This window comes from Columba livia, chromosome 4 (assembly GCF_036013475.1).
Source record: "Columba livia isolate bColLiv1 breed racing homer chromosome 4, bColLiv1.pat.W.v2, whole genome shotgun sequence".
In the NCBI taxonomy this organism is placed as follows: domain Eukaryota; kingdom Metazoa; phylum Chordata; class Aves; order Columbiformes; family Columbidae; genus Columba; species Columba livia.
The window spans coordinates 11909284-11927044 of NC_088605.1; the positions used below are offsets into that span (position 1 = coordinate 11909284).

A 17761-nucleotide genomic window follows, 5' to 3' on the forward strand; every position below is an offset into this window, starting at 1 on the left:
CTTTAGTGTGGTGTGTAGCAAAAGCCTCTAGAAGAACCCATTACTTCAGCTTGCAGTTCACTGTCAGGCTACATCTGTTAATATTAATTGGAAAGTACAGTAACAGGTATAAGAGCAGCTTATGTAAAAAATTCTTAATCTTCAGTCTGCTGTGCAAATGAACATGGAGCAATTTGTGTTCCTTCAGACTGAATTCAGCTGCTCTTTGCATAAAGAGATGGCAATGCAAAAAAGGGCCTGATTAGAGGATGCCAAGCTCAGCTTATGTTTCAAAGTCCAAATATCTAGGTTTTCTGGTTCTCTTTGGCTGAACAGTTTTACCAAAGGGTTTCCTGAGAAGTCTGCATTAGGGCAAACTGCTTTGGAGTAATACACAATGAGCTGTAGTAATTTAAACCTTAGTGACAGCAGAGAGGAAGGCAAATAGGTTCAGGGTGAGGCAGGTTTTCATCAAATGCCAATGGCAAGGCTGTCACCAACCCCATCTACCCCAAAGCTCAGCACCAGGGCACTGTTAGCAGCACTGAGGAAGGGCCTGCATGACCTCCCTTAAGGACCCACGCCAGCAGTAAAAACATACAGATTTGCTTCTGCTTACTGCTTGTTTTAGCAGGAGAGTAGTGGCAAGAGTGCATGACAGAGCAGGGACAGATAATTTATGGGTACACTTCCAACTCCTTGTCTTCCCCTTGTTATGGAAGCCCAGCTCCAGGTCCTTCTTGGATGGCACAGACCAAAACCTACTGTAGGTCGGTGCCTGCCCTGTAGCTCAAAGCAGCTCTTGGTAGCTTTGTTCAGGTGCACTGCAGTTAAGATGTGCCATAAAGAAACATTATATAGGGAAGTAAACCCTCCCTGCTCACGTAAAAAAATCCTAATTATGTCGTTTAATGATTTTCTCTTATGATCCACTCTGCAAGTTTAAACACTATATGGTACACTTCAGAACTGCTCTAGTGCATTGTTGGTATCAGAGCAATGTGCTGCTCAACCTCATCTTAGATCCAAAACTGATCTGTGTTTTTGTCACAACAGTACTTATGTAGGTGAAATATATAGGCTGAAAGAAACCCCTGATATTTAGGAAGTCAAGCAAATTTTTTTAAGAATCTGTTAAAAAAAACATGTCCTTACTAAAACTTAGAGCAAGGGTGAGAAAGGAGAATGTTAAAGCAAATGTGTTAAGCCTGTGAGATAAACCACATGAACAATGTATTGCAAGATAAATCTTCTAGTCCATACATGTAGTCCATGACAAATGCTATGTAACTGGAATTATTTTGACTTAAAAGAAGGGTTAATTAAGCCATGGTTCTGCAGTTCTTGGTCATATACTAATACAGTTCCAGCATGATTGTTGTTTTCTGCCTCTTAGTGGTTAGGGCCATCTCCAAGGAGGGAAAGGATCATGATTTAAATGTCTACTCAGGGTTTAAAGAGGACCTTGAGCCCAGGCGGCCTGTGCTGCGGTCTCTAGCTACTAGAAAGATGATTTAAAAAGGCAGGTGACTGGATGTGTTTTTGAATGAACATGACAGGATCTTATGTGTTCAAGGGATTTCTGTGCTGTGAGTGTGTGCTATTTTGTGCCTTGAGCATGTCTGCTGGAGATTTGTTTCTCATTGCTTAGATGCAAAATGACCAATTCTGGCATTGCAAACAGGCTTTGGTGTGAGCTGGAAGACTTTACATTTAAAAACCAAAGTGCCTGTGGACTCTCAGGTACCTAAGCAGAAATCTGTCTTGAACTTGAGATGTTGAGGTACCTCTGCTGTTCTGGGACCAAGGCACTGAACAGCTCTGAAGTGTTTTGTATATGCGACCCAAATTTGATAAGCAACATTCTCACTTTTCTTCTGTGTGTTGCATTTGAGTAATGACACTGCTGTGATTGTTTGTTCTGTAGGCACCGTTTGCTGCTGGAAGCACTTCCTTACATGCACATCCCCAGGAACAGAAGTAGGTAGTAACAAGGGTAATGCTGTGACTTAAAGTAGTAGTCAGCACAGCATCAGAATAAACATTTTGCGTTCCAGTTCTCCTTATAAATCATCTGTTTTCAAAGATCCAGTTTGTTATGGATGAGGTTCTTCTTCTGTCTCTGTCTACTTCTGTATCATATCAGCCAGGCTGTTGTCTCTCTCCTTTCCCATCTTACACGTTCTCAAACTGCCAGCCTAGCTCCAGCCCTAGCACAATGGAGGAAGCCTCTGAAAAGTCTTACAAGCCATGGGTTAATCAACTTTAACCCTTTCCTACAGAGTTAGCTTTAAAGATATAACTTGACAGATAGGATGAAAAACTCTACTTTTGCCAAGAGCAGATGGTGCTGGTGATCCCTCCAATTTATGTTTGGCATGTGATGTTTATCGGGTAAATGTAAGATCTGATTTAAAGAAAGGATCTTGTAAACTGTTGTGGACAATTACAGCAGTTGCCATGTGCATCAGACCCTCTGTTTAGATGGAGTAGTATTTTAACCACTTTTGTATCCAGGAGGAATATCAGGCAGTTGTAGAGTAACCTGGCAGAGACATTTCTCTGTAACATTGGTGCTTTAGATTTCGAAGGTTTATATCCTTTATGCATTTATTTTAACCTATTGAATATAGTAATGGGTATTGTATATGCTAGCCCTAAACTCAACTCCTAAAGACTTAACTTTGTGCTTGCAGCCTCTGCATTGAGTTTAATATTTTTACATGGAATAAATCCAAACTATTAGTGTACAGAATGCATCACTGATGTAATTTACTATAGAAGTAATGTTTTTCAGATGCACAACTGTTCTGTTATCATAAGCTCATATATTGAAGTGCTTAAATACTCCACTAGGAATCACACTGATCATAGTTGAAAAATCATCATCACTTAGAGAGTGAGTTTTCCTTTTCCAGCCTTCTGAGTCTGCCTTTTCTCTTCCTGCAGCTTGTGGATGTGACCTGGCTCAAGGAGGATTCTTTGTGAGACAGGGAGACTACATCTGTACTTTGGACTACCAGAGACTCTATGGCACACGGTGCTTCAGTTGTGATGAATTCATTGAGGGAGAAGTGGTCTCGGCTCTGGGCAAAACCTATCACCCAGACTGTTTTGTGTGTGCTGTCTGCAGGTATGTTTTCTACATGAAGTTGTATTTCATTTAAAAAGTAGATTTTGAAAGCCCAATGCCAGGCGTTCAAACTTATAGCCTGTAGATGGGGAAAAAAAAAAAAAGGATTCTGTTTTCTATTATCCACTCCTTAAAAAGTAGTAGAATCTGAAAAAAAAAAATGCAAATTTTGAGTGCCTGTTTTTTTTCAAATGCTTTTTCTGTTTTATGGTGTCTTATGTGTGAAATTTTCCAAGTACTTTAGAAAATGCCATTGCCTCTACTGTCAGACCTTTTGCCACTAATGTTGCTTTATTTCACCAGTGTCTGCTATTTGTCTTTTGCTGACTGAAGTTACAAAGGATTCAAATGCCAGTGGCCGAGCTGAGTGGATACTGTAATAATAGATTTAAACCAAAGTTTCACAGTGCTGCTTCCCAGAAACTCCAATAGTCATTTGAAACAGGACAGAAAGGTTCTGGACCCACAAACACTACTGTATGTGTTGGATTTCACTGAGGTGGCAACTGACACAGCACACAGAATTCCTCCCCACCCCAGGCAGCCTATTGTAGTTCAGTGTGATCATTTCCCACGTGGATACGTGTGACATTGCGACCCAGTGCTGGTGGGGATGTTTGCAGGCTCTGCAGTGCAAGCTATTGATGTCCCTTTGACCTGCACCTTAATCCTGTTCTGGGGAAACAGCACAAACTGATCTGTTGAGGACCTCAGAATGAAAATTTAAGTCAACTAAACCTTCAGGAAATGCACTGTTATAGCAGTTTGGAACAAATGGAAATGCTGTAATAATTTTTCTGGCTAAATTCAAGCCTTTAACAGTACAAGATGAGTAACCACACATTCAAACGGAAAGCACAACAGGGCACAGATGCACCACATTGTAGATACTATGTGTGCTGGTGCCACATTCAGGTGACTGCAGTCCAAAACTAGCGTGTCACTGTGGCCATCTGCCAGCCAAACTGCCCAGATCATGGGGCTAGTGAACCCACATGTCCTCCTGTGCTGATGCAGAAGCAAGACTTCAAATTCCAGAACAGCTGTGGTTCACAGCAGGATATCAATTTAATATGGCAACTGCAGGAATAATTAACAGAGCATGTTAAGGGGAAGACTCTGAGTCTAACTAGCCTTTATTATATTAAATTCTGTCTGTTCAAGTTTTGCTTTGTTTAGTAGTTTTTTTTCCTTTTAGATACTTTTAAACAGACATGAACAGTAACGTTAACAAAAGTGCTTAAAATCTTTGTGGAGTAGTGTGGTGGTGGTGGTGTTTGGTTTGGTTGGTTTGATTGGTTTGTTTTGTTTGTTGTGTTGTTTTTATGTTTTTTAATAGGAAGAAAAATTATTTAATTGGTTAATTGTGGATCTCATAATTTCACTGTTGACCATACATGCCCTTGGCCTGCAGCCTCTCAGTATTATGGCTCTTCTTGGTACCTTTATTAGCACTAGTACCTTCTGTAAAGTGAGGAACTTCTTTATTTAAGAGTAAGAGGAAAAAATGGTTGATTCTGTTTTCCTGCTAAATGTGCTTGTATCCTCAGCCACACCATTAGGGTTTAGCATTCAGGCATGAATTATTTACCTGTGTGTTACTATACTTAGCAGGTTGGTACCTAACTTAGGTTCCAGTGAGGCCATCGGATATACTAACCTCATGCTGTATTTAGTCGGCCTTTCACCTGATGGTGGTACAATTTGTCTCATCTCCCTGGAAACTTAGAATATTTTTCTGTATGACAAAACTATTTATTCTTAAATACCTAACAATTCGGGTGAGCTGAATTGCAATACAGTGAAAATACTCACTAGAACATACTAAAAATATCACGTGTATTGAAGACATGCTAAAGCGTTTAAAAATGAAGTTCCAATAAAATAGTATTTAATATTAAAAAAAAAATCAGAGATGTTCCCTAACGTTCTATATAACTAAACGTTCTGTATAACTGTTGGACTAAAAAGCTATTTCACTGTTCCTAATTGCTGCTATCTAAAACTTCAGTGGAAAGACACATATTTTCTTCTGTTGTTTTCCTGAGAAGGATGTTGCCTTCATCAGTCAACTAATGCCCTGCTGACCAGCAAGATGCAGTTTGTGTCTCCCAAGGGGGTTGTAACACTGACTTGTGGTGCAGAGCAACAGAAGAAACCTGTCATCTGTTTATAGTAAAAACACTGGACCCGGTCCTCAACTGCTTTAAATCACTATTGCTTCAATTACCCCAGTCTTTGCAAGCCAGACATAATTTATGGTTTTTATGGGAAAGAGTGTCCCATCTAAATATCATCAGCATTTATTTTATTGAGTGATAACCTCAATAAAAATAAGGCAGGTAGACTATAAATATGTGTGGTTTAAGGAGAAAAAGAATGTTTGTTTGTTTGTTTAAAAAATAATAATATGAAATGGCAAAAAACAGAACCATTTGTTTTTAGGTACAGGATTGTAAAGCCTTCTACCTTGCTGTTTTCTTCAGTGAAAAGAGTCAGGAGTAGCATTTGTGCCCTCGTTCCTTATAGATGGGCAGAAACCATAAATAATGGGCCAGAGCACACTGTCTGAAGCAGTTGGCTGACCACGCAAACTGCATTTGATGTTGCCTTTTACAGACAGACTGTAACGTGGGCTCTCTGTTAGAAATCTGAATTCCAGAACAATGTGAACTTGAAAGGTGGTGACTGCCTGATCGTGAGGCTGATTCTGGACTCGTGGAAACCAAGCTTGACATTTACCAACTTCAGGGGGAAAACGCTGGCAGCAGAAGACACTTTGACTCATGTCACAGGTCTCCAGAATGTTGCAGGATCGTGAAGCTCTTTAAATGGGCACTTCTATAACCTGTATTTCTATAACTGCTGAAGAAACCCTTTTAAACTGTTCCTACATTCATAGTAAACCAGTGACAGTAGAAACTCCTTTTTTCTTATTTCCAGAGAAGACTTGAATAGAAACTGGTGGGAAGCGTGTATTGCTTCAGATGGCAAAACGAGTGAGAAAACCTAATGTGCAAACAGCTAGCTGGAGCAGTGAGAAAAAAAGCCAGCAGTGTGAGCCCAGTCATTTTCTGGGGCTCCTGATACTACTACTTTTGAGTGCCATGTGGCCCAGTGTGATGGAAAAGAGCTGTTCCCTGGTACCCTCTGCACAGCATTCACAACCCGCTGCCCTCCTCTGTTAAAAAACTTTGGTGTCGGCAACCCGACTCATCTTGGGCATCCCTTGGCACTCAGCTGCTATTTCCCAGGGCTGCCACAAGTCAAAGTGTGAAAAAACAAATGAAGTAGCAGTCACAGAAAAACTATTAAAAGTATAGTATACCATATTTCCCTGTGTAATTTTTTCTCTCTATCTTGCGTTGATGGCATTGCTCTTAAAAAAAATCAGGTTTTAATTTCATGTTTGCTGTGAGAGGCATAAAGATTGAGGTCTTGGTCCCTTCTACTTCCAGTGCTGTTCATAGTACAGTGAAACTTGATTTCTACTATTGTGTTTTGTGATGATAATGCCTAAAACTAGGAATGAGTACAAGAAAAACCATCTAGATTAAAAATGTTGCATATTAACTGCTTACTCTCAATTCCAGGGAGGTGGGTGAGCAATTTTATTCTCACAGTTGCATTAGCTGGACAGGCCTGTCCCCTGCAGAGGGCTGCTAAAAACATTTCCTCTGAAAGGTTGGTGTGTCTGTAAAAGCAAAATAGCATCTGTAGCATTAGAAGCTGATTCTTATTAAAATAGTGCACATAGCTCTTATATGGCTATCAGAGACAGGACTGTATAGTCCCATGAAAAATTTATGGAGGATGGGAAGGGGTGGGAAACTGGGTCTTTCAAAAAGAAATGGGTAATCATACCTGTGATAATACTTGTGAAAATTGAATGTTCAGGAGAAGTCTTAGTGTGATAAGTTACATGATATATTAATACATCTATGCAGACCATACATATGTAAGATGGATGTATCGTCTGTTTAAGGTTGTATGGTAATTTTAAGTTGGAAAAATACTGCTTTTTGTAGCATGTAAATTATGAAAATGACAATTTGACTCTTAGCTGGGGGATAAATTAGCACCTACATTCTGGACTAGTAATCAGACAGGTTCGTGTTCACTTTACAGAATTTGGATATCTGTGTTTTGACTGAATTTGGGAAGTTTTTTCTTGAAACAGCGTATTGACAGAGTTCAATATGTGCTATATAGAGGTGAATAATTTCTGGAAGGGGTAAGAGGCAGCTTTGTATTCTTCAAGGGGTTTTGTGCCAAACCCGTCTCTAAAACTTCTCTTAATCCATTCATATTTCTATTATATTCAATAAGGTAACTCACTGTGACCAGGCAGTTGAATATAAAAATTCAGAAAACTGATATTTTTTCCCCACAGCAAAGGGGTTTATAGTCCTACATATAACACTGCTATTTCTAGAAAGAAGCTGAGGGCTTTTGTGTCTTCAAAAATTAAGGTAATACTGAAAATCAGAACTTAAAATTCAGTTAGTTCTGAAACACAGCAATCAGGTCAGACTTTTTGAATATGTTAAACATTTTAATTGCTTACTGAATTCAGCTGCTGGATTTTGAAAGGATTTGGTTCCCACTTAAGCAGTACTGGGCACTGCTTAAAGCATCTTATGAAGCAGTCTTCTTTAGCTGGATGGTGAGGCCAGAGTTTTGAAATCAGGCTGTTATTCTTAGTGTTTTGATTCTAAACTATATATAATATATGATGCTTGCTGGGGAAAAAGAGTCTTTCTGTCCTGCTCTTCAGGTTTACACATGGAGCAATGGAGCATCCCTGTAGCCCTAGAGTCACGTAAGATGGAAGGGACCTGCGGAGGTCCTGTGGTCCAGACCCTGGCTCAGAGCAAGTCCAGTTTAAGTAGTCTGCTGACAGCATTGATTTAAAATATTTCCAAGGATGGAGATCCCACAGTCTCCCTGGACAGACTTTTCCAGTATTTGAGCAGGCTTGTGGTAATTTTTTTCCCTTATATTGAGTTGACATTTACCAGATTCCAGCTTCTATCTGCTGTCTCTTGTCCTTTCACTCTGTACCTTTGAGAAGAGTATGGCTCCATTTTCATATACACATCATCAGGTAGTTTTAGATGGCAATAACATCTCTCCTTAGCATTTTAAGGCTTAACAAGTCCATCTTCTTCAGCCCCTGCGCCTGCGTCCTCTGTTCCAGCCACCTCCACTGATCTCCCTCCAGTGAATCTTGTGCTGAGGAGCTCGAAATGGTACCCGCTGCTCCAGATGCAGTGTCTCAAGTGATGAACAGAGGAGAAGATCACATCCCTGGACTTGCTGAATACACTAATGCAGCTGACCTTCTTTGCCACAAGGGCATTGTGCTGACTCATGTTCAACGTGGTGTCCACCAGAGCCCCTACATCTTTCTATGCTTTCCAGCTGATTGTCCCCCAAGGGGTAATGGTACATGGTGTTATTCCTCCCTAGGTGCAGCACTTGGCATTTGCCCTTGTTGAAATTCATGTAGACGGTAGATATCAAGTAATGTCTACTTCATATCATCAGGTTTAACACCCTGGGTCAAATTCATCCCTATGGAGCAACCTTGAGGGTTCTGATTGTACCAGGTACAAGTTGGAGCAGAATTTGATCCTGTAGGTCCTTAGGTTGCAGTCTGACATTACACCTGACCCAGTGTAACTGCAGTCTGCTACTGAAATGAATAGCTTTGCTCTCCCCACAACCCTGACCATATGCTTCTGTTAATTTTCTTATATTCAATTTAGTTGACTGTTCAGCCACAGACTCAGATGAGCAACTTGAAGAACAGAAGGCCATCTGTTTGCTCTGAAAAACAAAATAAAAATTGTTTTGGCCAAGAAAGCTTGAATGACTTACCCACAGCTGCAGAGGTTGATACATGGTGCAGAGAAGGACAAGACCAGGACCAGACCTTTCAGTGTCAGCCCACAGTTACCCTGAATTAGGCTGATGGTAGTTTGGTGTTTTACAATATGAATTTTTTGGTCAGCTTCAGTAATTTCCAAGTTTACAAATACTGTATGCAGGTGGATAAAACAAAATTAATTGGAAAACGAATCGTAGATTTATTGAAATCCTGTAAATAATTTCAGAGAGCTGCTTTTAAAGATGATCTTAATTCTCATTTTAAAAATAGATAATCCAACTGTGAAAATCACACTGAATATTTTTAAAAGGATAAGTAGCTAATTAAAACCCATACCTAGCAATGTTCAGTGGGTGACTAGTGGTGAGATGTCATTGTATTTGAAGACAGATATGCTACTCTTAACTTACAATGCTATATATAGTTGTGCTCACAAGTTGAAGAGCTCAGAAACTGAAACCTTGTTAATTGACTGTTACCACCTTCTGTTGCATCTTCACTTGTACCAGTGTCAAAATCTTCAAGCATGGCTGCTTGTGAAAGGAAGAGGTCAGATGTTACAGAAATACTGGCAAATGTGTTGTGTACGAACTCTGGATTCCCAGCGAACAAGACAGTGAAACAAACTCCAAGACCTAATTATGGGTTTAGAAGACCAGTGAGGGAAGGAACCACCTGTTGGTACCTTTGAGCAAACACCTTCTAAGGAGGATTTCTCTGGGGTTTTTTTTGGGCAAGGTATCTTGCAGATGTGGAAAACTTAATAGAGAGAAGGGCACTATGGTTAGCTACTAAACTCTTAGAAAATAAACCACATATGATATGTTCACGGGCTAGGAAAGCCCCCATATGCCCTCCCTTTTAAGAAGGCCGGTGACATGCTCTGGTACCTGTGAGCTTTGGCATGTTTTGTGCATGCCATCTACCTGGCTTTGTGCCATAGGAAGTCAATCATCCTATTCATCTCTTCTAGTTTTAACTTATTTTCTTTCTGCTTGTCTATTTGCCTAATGCGGATGATTCAAAGTGATCTTTCCCTGCTTCTACTTTACTTGATGCTTGGTCCAGCTGTTTGAGATGGGCTTCTGTGTTCAGCTGGAAGCACAGCTGGATTTTTGTTAGGTAAATCATTGAGTCAAAAAAAAAACATATTCTACTTCCCTCTGGCTACTGCTCCTAATATACTAGATACAGGAATGCTCAGTAGTTGTGGTACTTCTTCAGAGCAGTGAATCATTCATGGCTTCCATCTCCAGGATTATTAATGGTGCAAAGTTTTCCGTATTACTAAGACATCTCATGAGAGTCCCCTTGGGTCATTAGCTGAGTCCCAGTCTTGGTCCTCATGAAAACCATGGCAAAACATACTCAAAGGCAATGTCCTGCCCAGGGCAGGCAGCTGTGCATAAGAATGAAAGATTTTGGGATAGTTTTATGGCAGTGTGGTTGTGTGATTGTACCTGTGGAGCAAGTAACCATTTTTGTGGGGGTTTAATTTGGAGCAGATTACTAGTGGTCATAACAAGTTTATGGGTGTCTGTAAATCAAGATGAGATGTTGTCCTAAAAGCACATGGGAGATCAATAACAAGTTCTTCTCTCGGTTCTGGAACAGTTGAAATTCTTTGGCTTGTGCCTTTCCAGGTCAGTCAATAGTGCTAAGTTCTAGACTTGATTTTATAATATTTTGTTAAAATGAAAACATGATTTAATGGTTTCTTTCACATTAGCAGCAGAAAACTGGGACAGCATTTGAATTATATCACTCCATTTTTGAGACAGTTTCTGGTAATTAGTCATTAATGTTTATTATCTGTATAGAAGTTTATCACATTAACTAATTTTTATTCAATGTGTGTGTGTTCATTTAAATAAATTTTTGGTTTGGACCAGATGACTTCTAGAGGTCCTTTCCAACCTCAACTGTTCCGTGATGTTCATTAAACTCTTATTATTCCATATGTTAGAAGGCTCTGGAACTTTAAGCAGTAGAAAAATCCAATGTGAATACACTTACGACCTAAAAGGAACATTTAAATATATATATATAACACATAACACAGGAGCTTCCTGCTGCTGGATTCCTGCAAGACAGGACAGAGCTGCTGCTCACTGGAGCAGTACAGCTCCATCACATCCTGTCTATTATACTAGAGACAGTGTTGTCTTTCTTTTTCTGATCAGATTATTGAGTAAAATTCATGGCAGAAAATCCTCTCTTGAACTGGTGGAGACCTGGGACTCCTGGATCTGTACTAAAATGTCCTTGGGCCTGTTTGTATCAAAATCACACATGGAACATTGAACTGTGTCAGAGCAAGACAATTTTAAAGACTGTTTCTATAAAATGGTTTTCCTTAGTTTAACTTCAGGTAAATAAGAAATTAGCAGGTATTTGGAATATAAAGTCATTAGTTAAGGGCAAAAGAAAGAAAAGGTGAAAAAGCAGAATTAATTATCAGATATTCAAAGAGAGAACAATATTTAAACTCTATGTGTCTTCATGTTTTTTTAAAGTATTGCCTATGATCTGAAATGGATGGTAGTGTTGAACACTTATTTATCTTGTTTCGTATTGATTTTAGTTACATTACTTAGATACAAAGGGCAACATTGCTTTTGTTCTCTTTTAAAGTCATACAGATTTTCTTTTAAACACAACACAAATTTAGTATAAGCCACTTTTGGGTGTTTTAGGGACCAAAATAATGTTTGTCCTTAGCAAGAGGTATTTGTGCAGCTCTTGTAGTGAAGACAACTTCTCAGTTGGTATGAATTTGATAAGGTTTGTGGAGGAATGTCATGTAGAGTTTTAATGAAATGTTAATGAAATAATCTGATGAGATGGCTTCACCATGAGGCAGAAGGCTTGTGTTATGTTTGTGCCCTACTTAAGACATGTTTTGATAGCTTCCTTGGGATTTAGTTGGACATGAGCTCTGGGTGGAGTGAAATATGTTTCTAAATCCTCACCATCCTTTGCTGCGTTGGGAAGTGGTTTGTCCATCCGGTCCCCTTAGAGAAAAAACCTCAGTGGTTTCTGTGCCCAAACAAGAAATCTCATAGCAGAAAGCTTTTTGTTTTAAGGACATTGATAAAAAGGAAGGATTTAATTAAGTGATTTAATTAAGTGTAAGGAGAGCTGCTGCTGAGTAGAGCAAACAAGTAATGTAGACGCTTTGGGTTTTATAACCGGGATAGATTTTCTCCTACGAGGGTTTACCGACATTTACTTTCTGAGCATGTAGATTAAGAGAAGGACTTTGATATGATCACAGTTGGGAGAACAAGTGCTGGTTTTTTAATGTATAAAAGTCATCACTCTCATGCAGCATTGTAACAACATAAAAGCAGCTGCATTTGTCTGTACTTACTCCCTGTAATGCCAATTTTGTTTTCATTCTGTAACTGATCCTGTTAGTGATCAACCCTTGCTAATGCTACATTTCTTAGATTTGCAAGGATTTGGACTTGAGTGCTCAGTGTGGTTTTACATCTTCAGATATGATTTTTTCTAAGTAGCTGTAATCTCTGCATTTATAGTTGTCTGTCTGATATGTCCCTTCAATACTTTAACCTCCGAGTGGCTGAAAAATCATGAATGGGAACTAGGCAAGTAGAGAAAAAGAAAACAGAGTAATGATCAGCTCCTTTGTGAAAATAGTATTTAATTTTTATAAAGCCGTAAGGCTGTAACCTGTATATTTTTGTTCCCTCTGTTGTAGACTGCCCTTTCCTGCGGGTGACCGGGTAACTTTTAACGGGAAGGAGTGCATCTGCCAGAAATGTTCCCTGCCCCCTTCCAGCAGCACCAGCTCTTTCCCTGTACAGAACCTAAGAAGTAAGTAGGAGTTTCTGCTCTTTTCTGTTGATGCTTCTTAGTCTGCACAGAACATGATTTTACACTGATATGTTTACACTGGAGTTTTTACCACTATGCTGCTTAGAAGGTGTGAAAAAATGCAATGTAGTCATATGGCAGTTCACTGAGAAGTCTGATATAATGGCACCATTTGTGTTTCTTTTTAATAAGGTTGACAATACACAGAACCTCCCAGAGCATTTGATTAAAAATGGAGTAAATCAGATTATTTGGAGGAAGTCATAATATAGATGTTAATATTTTTGAGGACTATATTTTAGTCTGACTCCAGCTAAAATAAATTCTAACATGGTATTCAATAATTCGTGAGTGTGCCAGGGTTGCTTCAGAAAATAACAGTGACAAGGGTGCGTGGCTAAATACTACACAGGATGTGTATGCAACGTGACCAGAGGGACATTTGCCTTGACCTCAGTACTCTTGTGTACTATCAGAAGATAGGAACACTGCAGACACAACATGTGGTCTTTTCATAACACGTTTTTTCCACCAAACCATAGAGTGGAATTGTTCCTCTGAACTCTTGTTCCTCTGCTGATTTGTTCATGAGCAGCTGCCATTCTTTAACATTCATCCACCACCTATATGTAATTAAACACCAAGAGCAATTCAATTAAATAGCAAAGACAGAAATATTTTTAATTACTATCATATCGCATCAAGCTGGATTGGGCATGACTGGGGAAGGACCCCATACAAAGGAAGGATCTCACCTTTTTATAGAAGGAATCCAGCTCACTTCAGGGAGGAATTTCTCCTCTTTCTTTTTTTTCTTTTTTTTTTTTTTTCCTTTTTTCTTTGTTTTTCCCCATGTCTCTCTTTTTTTACAGAAGTTTTCACCATCTCCTTTCTCCAGTTTGTCAGCAAAAGCTACCATGTGAATACAGTGAGAGATGGTGTACTAATTCCTCTCTTGCTAATGCCATTCTCTTTAGGGGAGAGGATGACCCCTCTCTCTTAGGTGCTTTGTCTTGTCACTTATTCCAGAGATGGATCATCCTCAGCCATCTTGCCTGGCTGCATTTGCAGATCCACACTTTAATGGCCTATCATCTGTTTGTCTCCTTGTCAAATGGGAAAAGTGGCTATGACTTTAATGGAAATTATTTGCCTGGCTGAGTACTGACAGAACAACTTAATTTGATTATCTGTGATACAGAATGCTTTAATGTACTTACATTCCTTTTCTCTGTGCACACACACCCCCCATGGAGAGTTTATCTTGTATTGCATTTCCCTAGCTCTCTCAGGTTGCTGCACTGAGCCTGCCTCATGCACGGGTACCTGCAAACCACTTGCTTTAAAGAGAAACAGCACTGGAAAACATATCTTTGTGACAAAACCTGGCCTTTGAAAACAAAAGTTTAGCTTTTCCCTGAATAAAATCACAAGCCAGTGCAAGTATTTAAATCTCAAATACAGGTCTGCTTCAAAACTCATTAGAAGTGGAGGAAATCTTGCTCATTACAGGTTTTAATGGATTCAGATAAGTCTTGCTTGAAACCTGGACATCTGCCACACTGTGGATTGGACTTCTAAAATAATTTAATTTGGTCTTCAGCCAAGGTTTACCAATTCTTCTTCTCAAACAATGTGGTGATGAGCTGACAGATACCATGACTTGTTAAAGGGCCAACTGAGGTCCTTATGTGGTCTGCAAGTGAATGTGCCATGGTGTTGCCAGGTTCCCAGATAAATATCATCCTTACTTGTATAGACGATATCCTTTCTTATATCTTCCTTACTCCATTTCCCCCGTGTCTTGCAGTGCTGCTGCACAGCAGCATCCTCTGATTTCATGGTGACATGCAGCTGGCCCAGGAGCTACAGAGCTCATGAGCTTTGGGAAACTGGGTAGTAATAGTATAATCCCTTCTTGGTGTGGGGAGTAGAGCTTTGGTGGGTCAATGGAAAGCACTGCAGCCACAAATACATGGAGGTGCGTGCACGTATATGTAGCAGGATGTGTCAGAACCTGACCAATGACAGTGTACAGAAAATGAACCAAATATCTAAAAAGATAATAAAGAATTTTGGAAACTTTCAGATTAATATGTAAAGAGCAATGCGTAATAACTACTGTTTTTCAAGCTCTTGCTAATCTTTAGGATAGAACCATTGCTTTTGTCCTCCCACTTTGTTTTTAACCTCCTTCATGCATTACCTTTGGAAGAAATTAAGAATGTCATATATTTTTTTTTTTTTGCCTGAGTCCTTGAATTTTTTTATTATTGCATAAATACCTAGCTACCTGCTTTGTTTAGTTTATAAAATGCTCACTGTGGAAACCTCTTGTGGCAGTATTGATGTTGAAGGAGTACTCAAGAAATGATGTCGACATGTAGCAGCAAATTGCTGTGTTCTGCAGAGTTATTGGTTGAAATTAGGTGAGTCACCAAAGGGTGCTGCATCCAAGACAGGAAGACAAGGACCTTGCATCAGTAGGCACCGTTGACATAGCAACCACAGTATTTGTTTTTAATTATCTGGAACTCAACAGAGAAAACAGCAGTTAGGAATAAAAAAGTAGCTCACAAAATGCTGCATTTCTGCCCACCCAAGGTTAAACCAGATGGAAAGTGAATGACATCTGAGCACATGATATTGTATTTAGTCTGTGAAATAAACCTTAAACCAGTGTGATTAAATTAGATTACTGGATGAACCCCCAGACCAGGGGAGATCACAAAAACATTTCTGATTGCAGTTAAAGGATAGATACTTCAGTATTTATTGTCCTGTGGGACTAATTCCAGGCACACACCCAAATGTTCTCTTTTATTAACAAAACTCAAATGGTCTGATCTGTGGTGCACACAGACTTGTGCTGGGCTTCTTTCCACATATTGGTGCTCTACAGGGTGATATTAGAGACACACATTATTACTCCCTTCATCCATTCCAAATCCACTAAAGGAAAATAAGAACTGCCCTTTACTGTTGTGTGCTCAGAAATTAAACATTTACAATCGCACTAACAGAGTGTCTCATTAGGGTCACGTAACCAACTAAATAGAATCTTAAATCAGAAAGTTTTGAAGAGGATTGTCTAAGTCTTTTAATGAGATTCTGTGTTTGGAGTTCTTTCTTAATAACTTGATAAATCTTTTTAATGCTTTTGTGTTTCTTTCTCTTCCATACAAGACATTGTTGTGTTTTCTTCTGGCATCTCTAAATGCCTCTTCAAATTCAGAGTTTGTCTCTTCTACAGCAATTTGTTGCTATATATATAAAGAATTCCTAAAAAAAAAAAGTAATATATGTTTTCACGTAAGATGGAAGATAAGATCATATGGAGAATTAGATGGGTTACTGAGATATTGATACCAGAATAAATTTATTACTGATATTCATCTTTATTTTTCCACATATTCTGACTATTTTTACATTTTGTAAGAAAATTATACATAGACAGGAATCTAAAGAGTGAAGACTGAATGAGAGCTGGACCCTGTAGGATATTAGAGGATTTATTTAGGATATAGAGGATCAGGTTCAAATACTATGTCTATGTAGCAGGGCCTTTGCCAGTGGACTGTCAGCGTGGAAGCTAAGAGTGGATTTTGCTTTTACTATTGTAATCAAAAGCATTCATCATTAAGAAAAAACTAAATAAAACAAAAACAACAACAAACCCAAACAAATGACAAAAAAACCCTCCCAAACAAGCAAAAAAAGCCTTATTCTCAATTACTTTTTTGAGAAGTATAGCTACGGCACGTATAGCCTGTTTAACCAACATAGCCTAGCTTATGTTATCTAGTTATGACATGGTTTGCATTTTATTTTCTGTTAGTTTTCCTTACAACTTTTTGGAACTTTATGTAAGTGAATGTCTATAAATAATAAATATACAAGTGAATTTCTATAAATAATAAATATATAGATAACCCCAGAAACAAAGTCTAATATGAAAGTTCAATTTGTTTCAATCACATGACTTCTGGGTGTTTTTAAATTAATTTTATTGGGCTGATTTGTGATGCTTGAAAACTTATTCAGCACAGCTTTGCGTCTTTTAAACACAGTATAAGTGAACTAAAATAAAACCCAAGTCACTAGGAAGCCTGAGTCATTAGTTTTTTCTTTGAATGATTCATATCTTCTAGCAATGTTAGGACAGTATTATGGCAGCAGCACTTGGTATCCATCAGTGAGCAGCCAGCAGGGATCTTCAGAGCCTGCATGAGCTTTTACTGGGACACCGATGGATCCTCATATTCCATGAACCAGTATTGTTGCGTGACCATCTAAAGCGCGTGATTCACTCATATGGGGTTTCTGTCTTGCAGATTGTGGTGGCTGTGGTTCAGAAATAAAAAATGGGCAGTCATTGGTTGCCTTGGACAAACACTGGCATTTGGGCTGTTTTAAGTGCAATACATGCGGCAAGCAACTGAATGCGGAGTACATCAGCAAGTAAGTTGAGTGAAGGAGCATTTTTGCTCATTTTCAGCATCCTTAATTAATTCAGTATTGCATATCTTTTAATTTGTGTTTATCAGTATTTGGAGATATATAAAAGATTAGAGATTATTGTCTAAATTATTATATAAATGGTATTAAATGCAGAAAAATTCAAATTAAGAAAAGTAGAATTTGTCCATTTACCTGGAATGAAACTTCCCAAAGCTACAGAAAGGCGATTGGTGGAGTATGCTTCAAAGCCTCATAGATACGCCTTTAGTTATCTATGTTTGACTTTGCTCTATGAGATGTTGTATGAACAAACAGATATTATCGTTTCCATGAGTTTCACGTAAGCAAAAATGTTCTCAAAAAGTTCATTAAGAAGGCACCTATCAAGCTTTTGCACTGCTCCAGACCCTTGTGCTATTGGATTTGGACTCAGTGTGATGACAGCGATGAGAGTC

General features: G+C 38.8%; 1 protein-coding gene across 24 annotated transcripts in view; it reads left to right on the top strand.

The window, feature by feature from the left end:
• Window positions 1–17761, top strand: part of ABLIM2 (actin binding LIM protein family member 2) — a 139833-nt gene that overhangs the window by 51312 nt on the left and 70760 nt on the right. For all 24 annotated transcript variants that reach the window (XM_065062597.1, XM_065062574.1, XM_065062576.1 and 21 more), the window contains exons 3-5: window positions 2929–3112; window positions 12730–12845; window positions 17180–17306. In XM_065062597.1, coding sequence (XP_064918669.1) covers window positions 2929–3112; window positions 12730–12845; window positions 17180–17306 — 427 coding nt within the window. The remainder of the gene's footprint in view (window positions 1–2928; window positions 3113–12729; window positions 12846–17179; window positions 17307–17761) is intronic.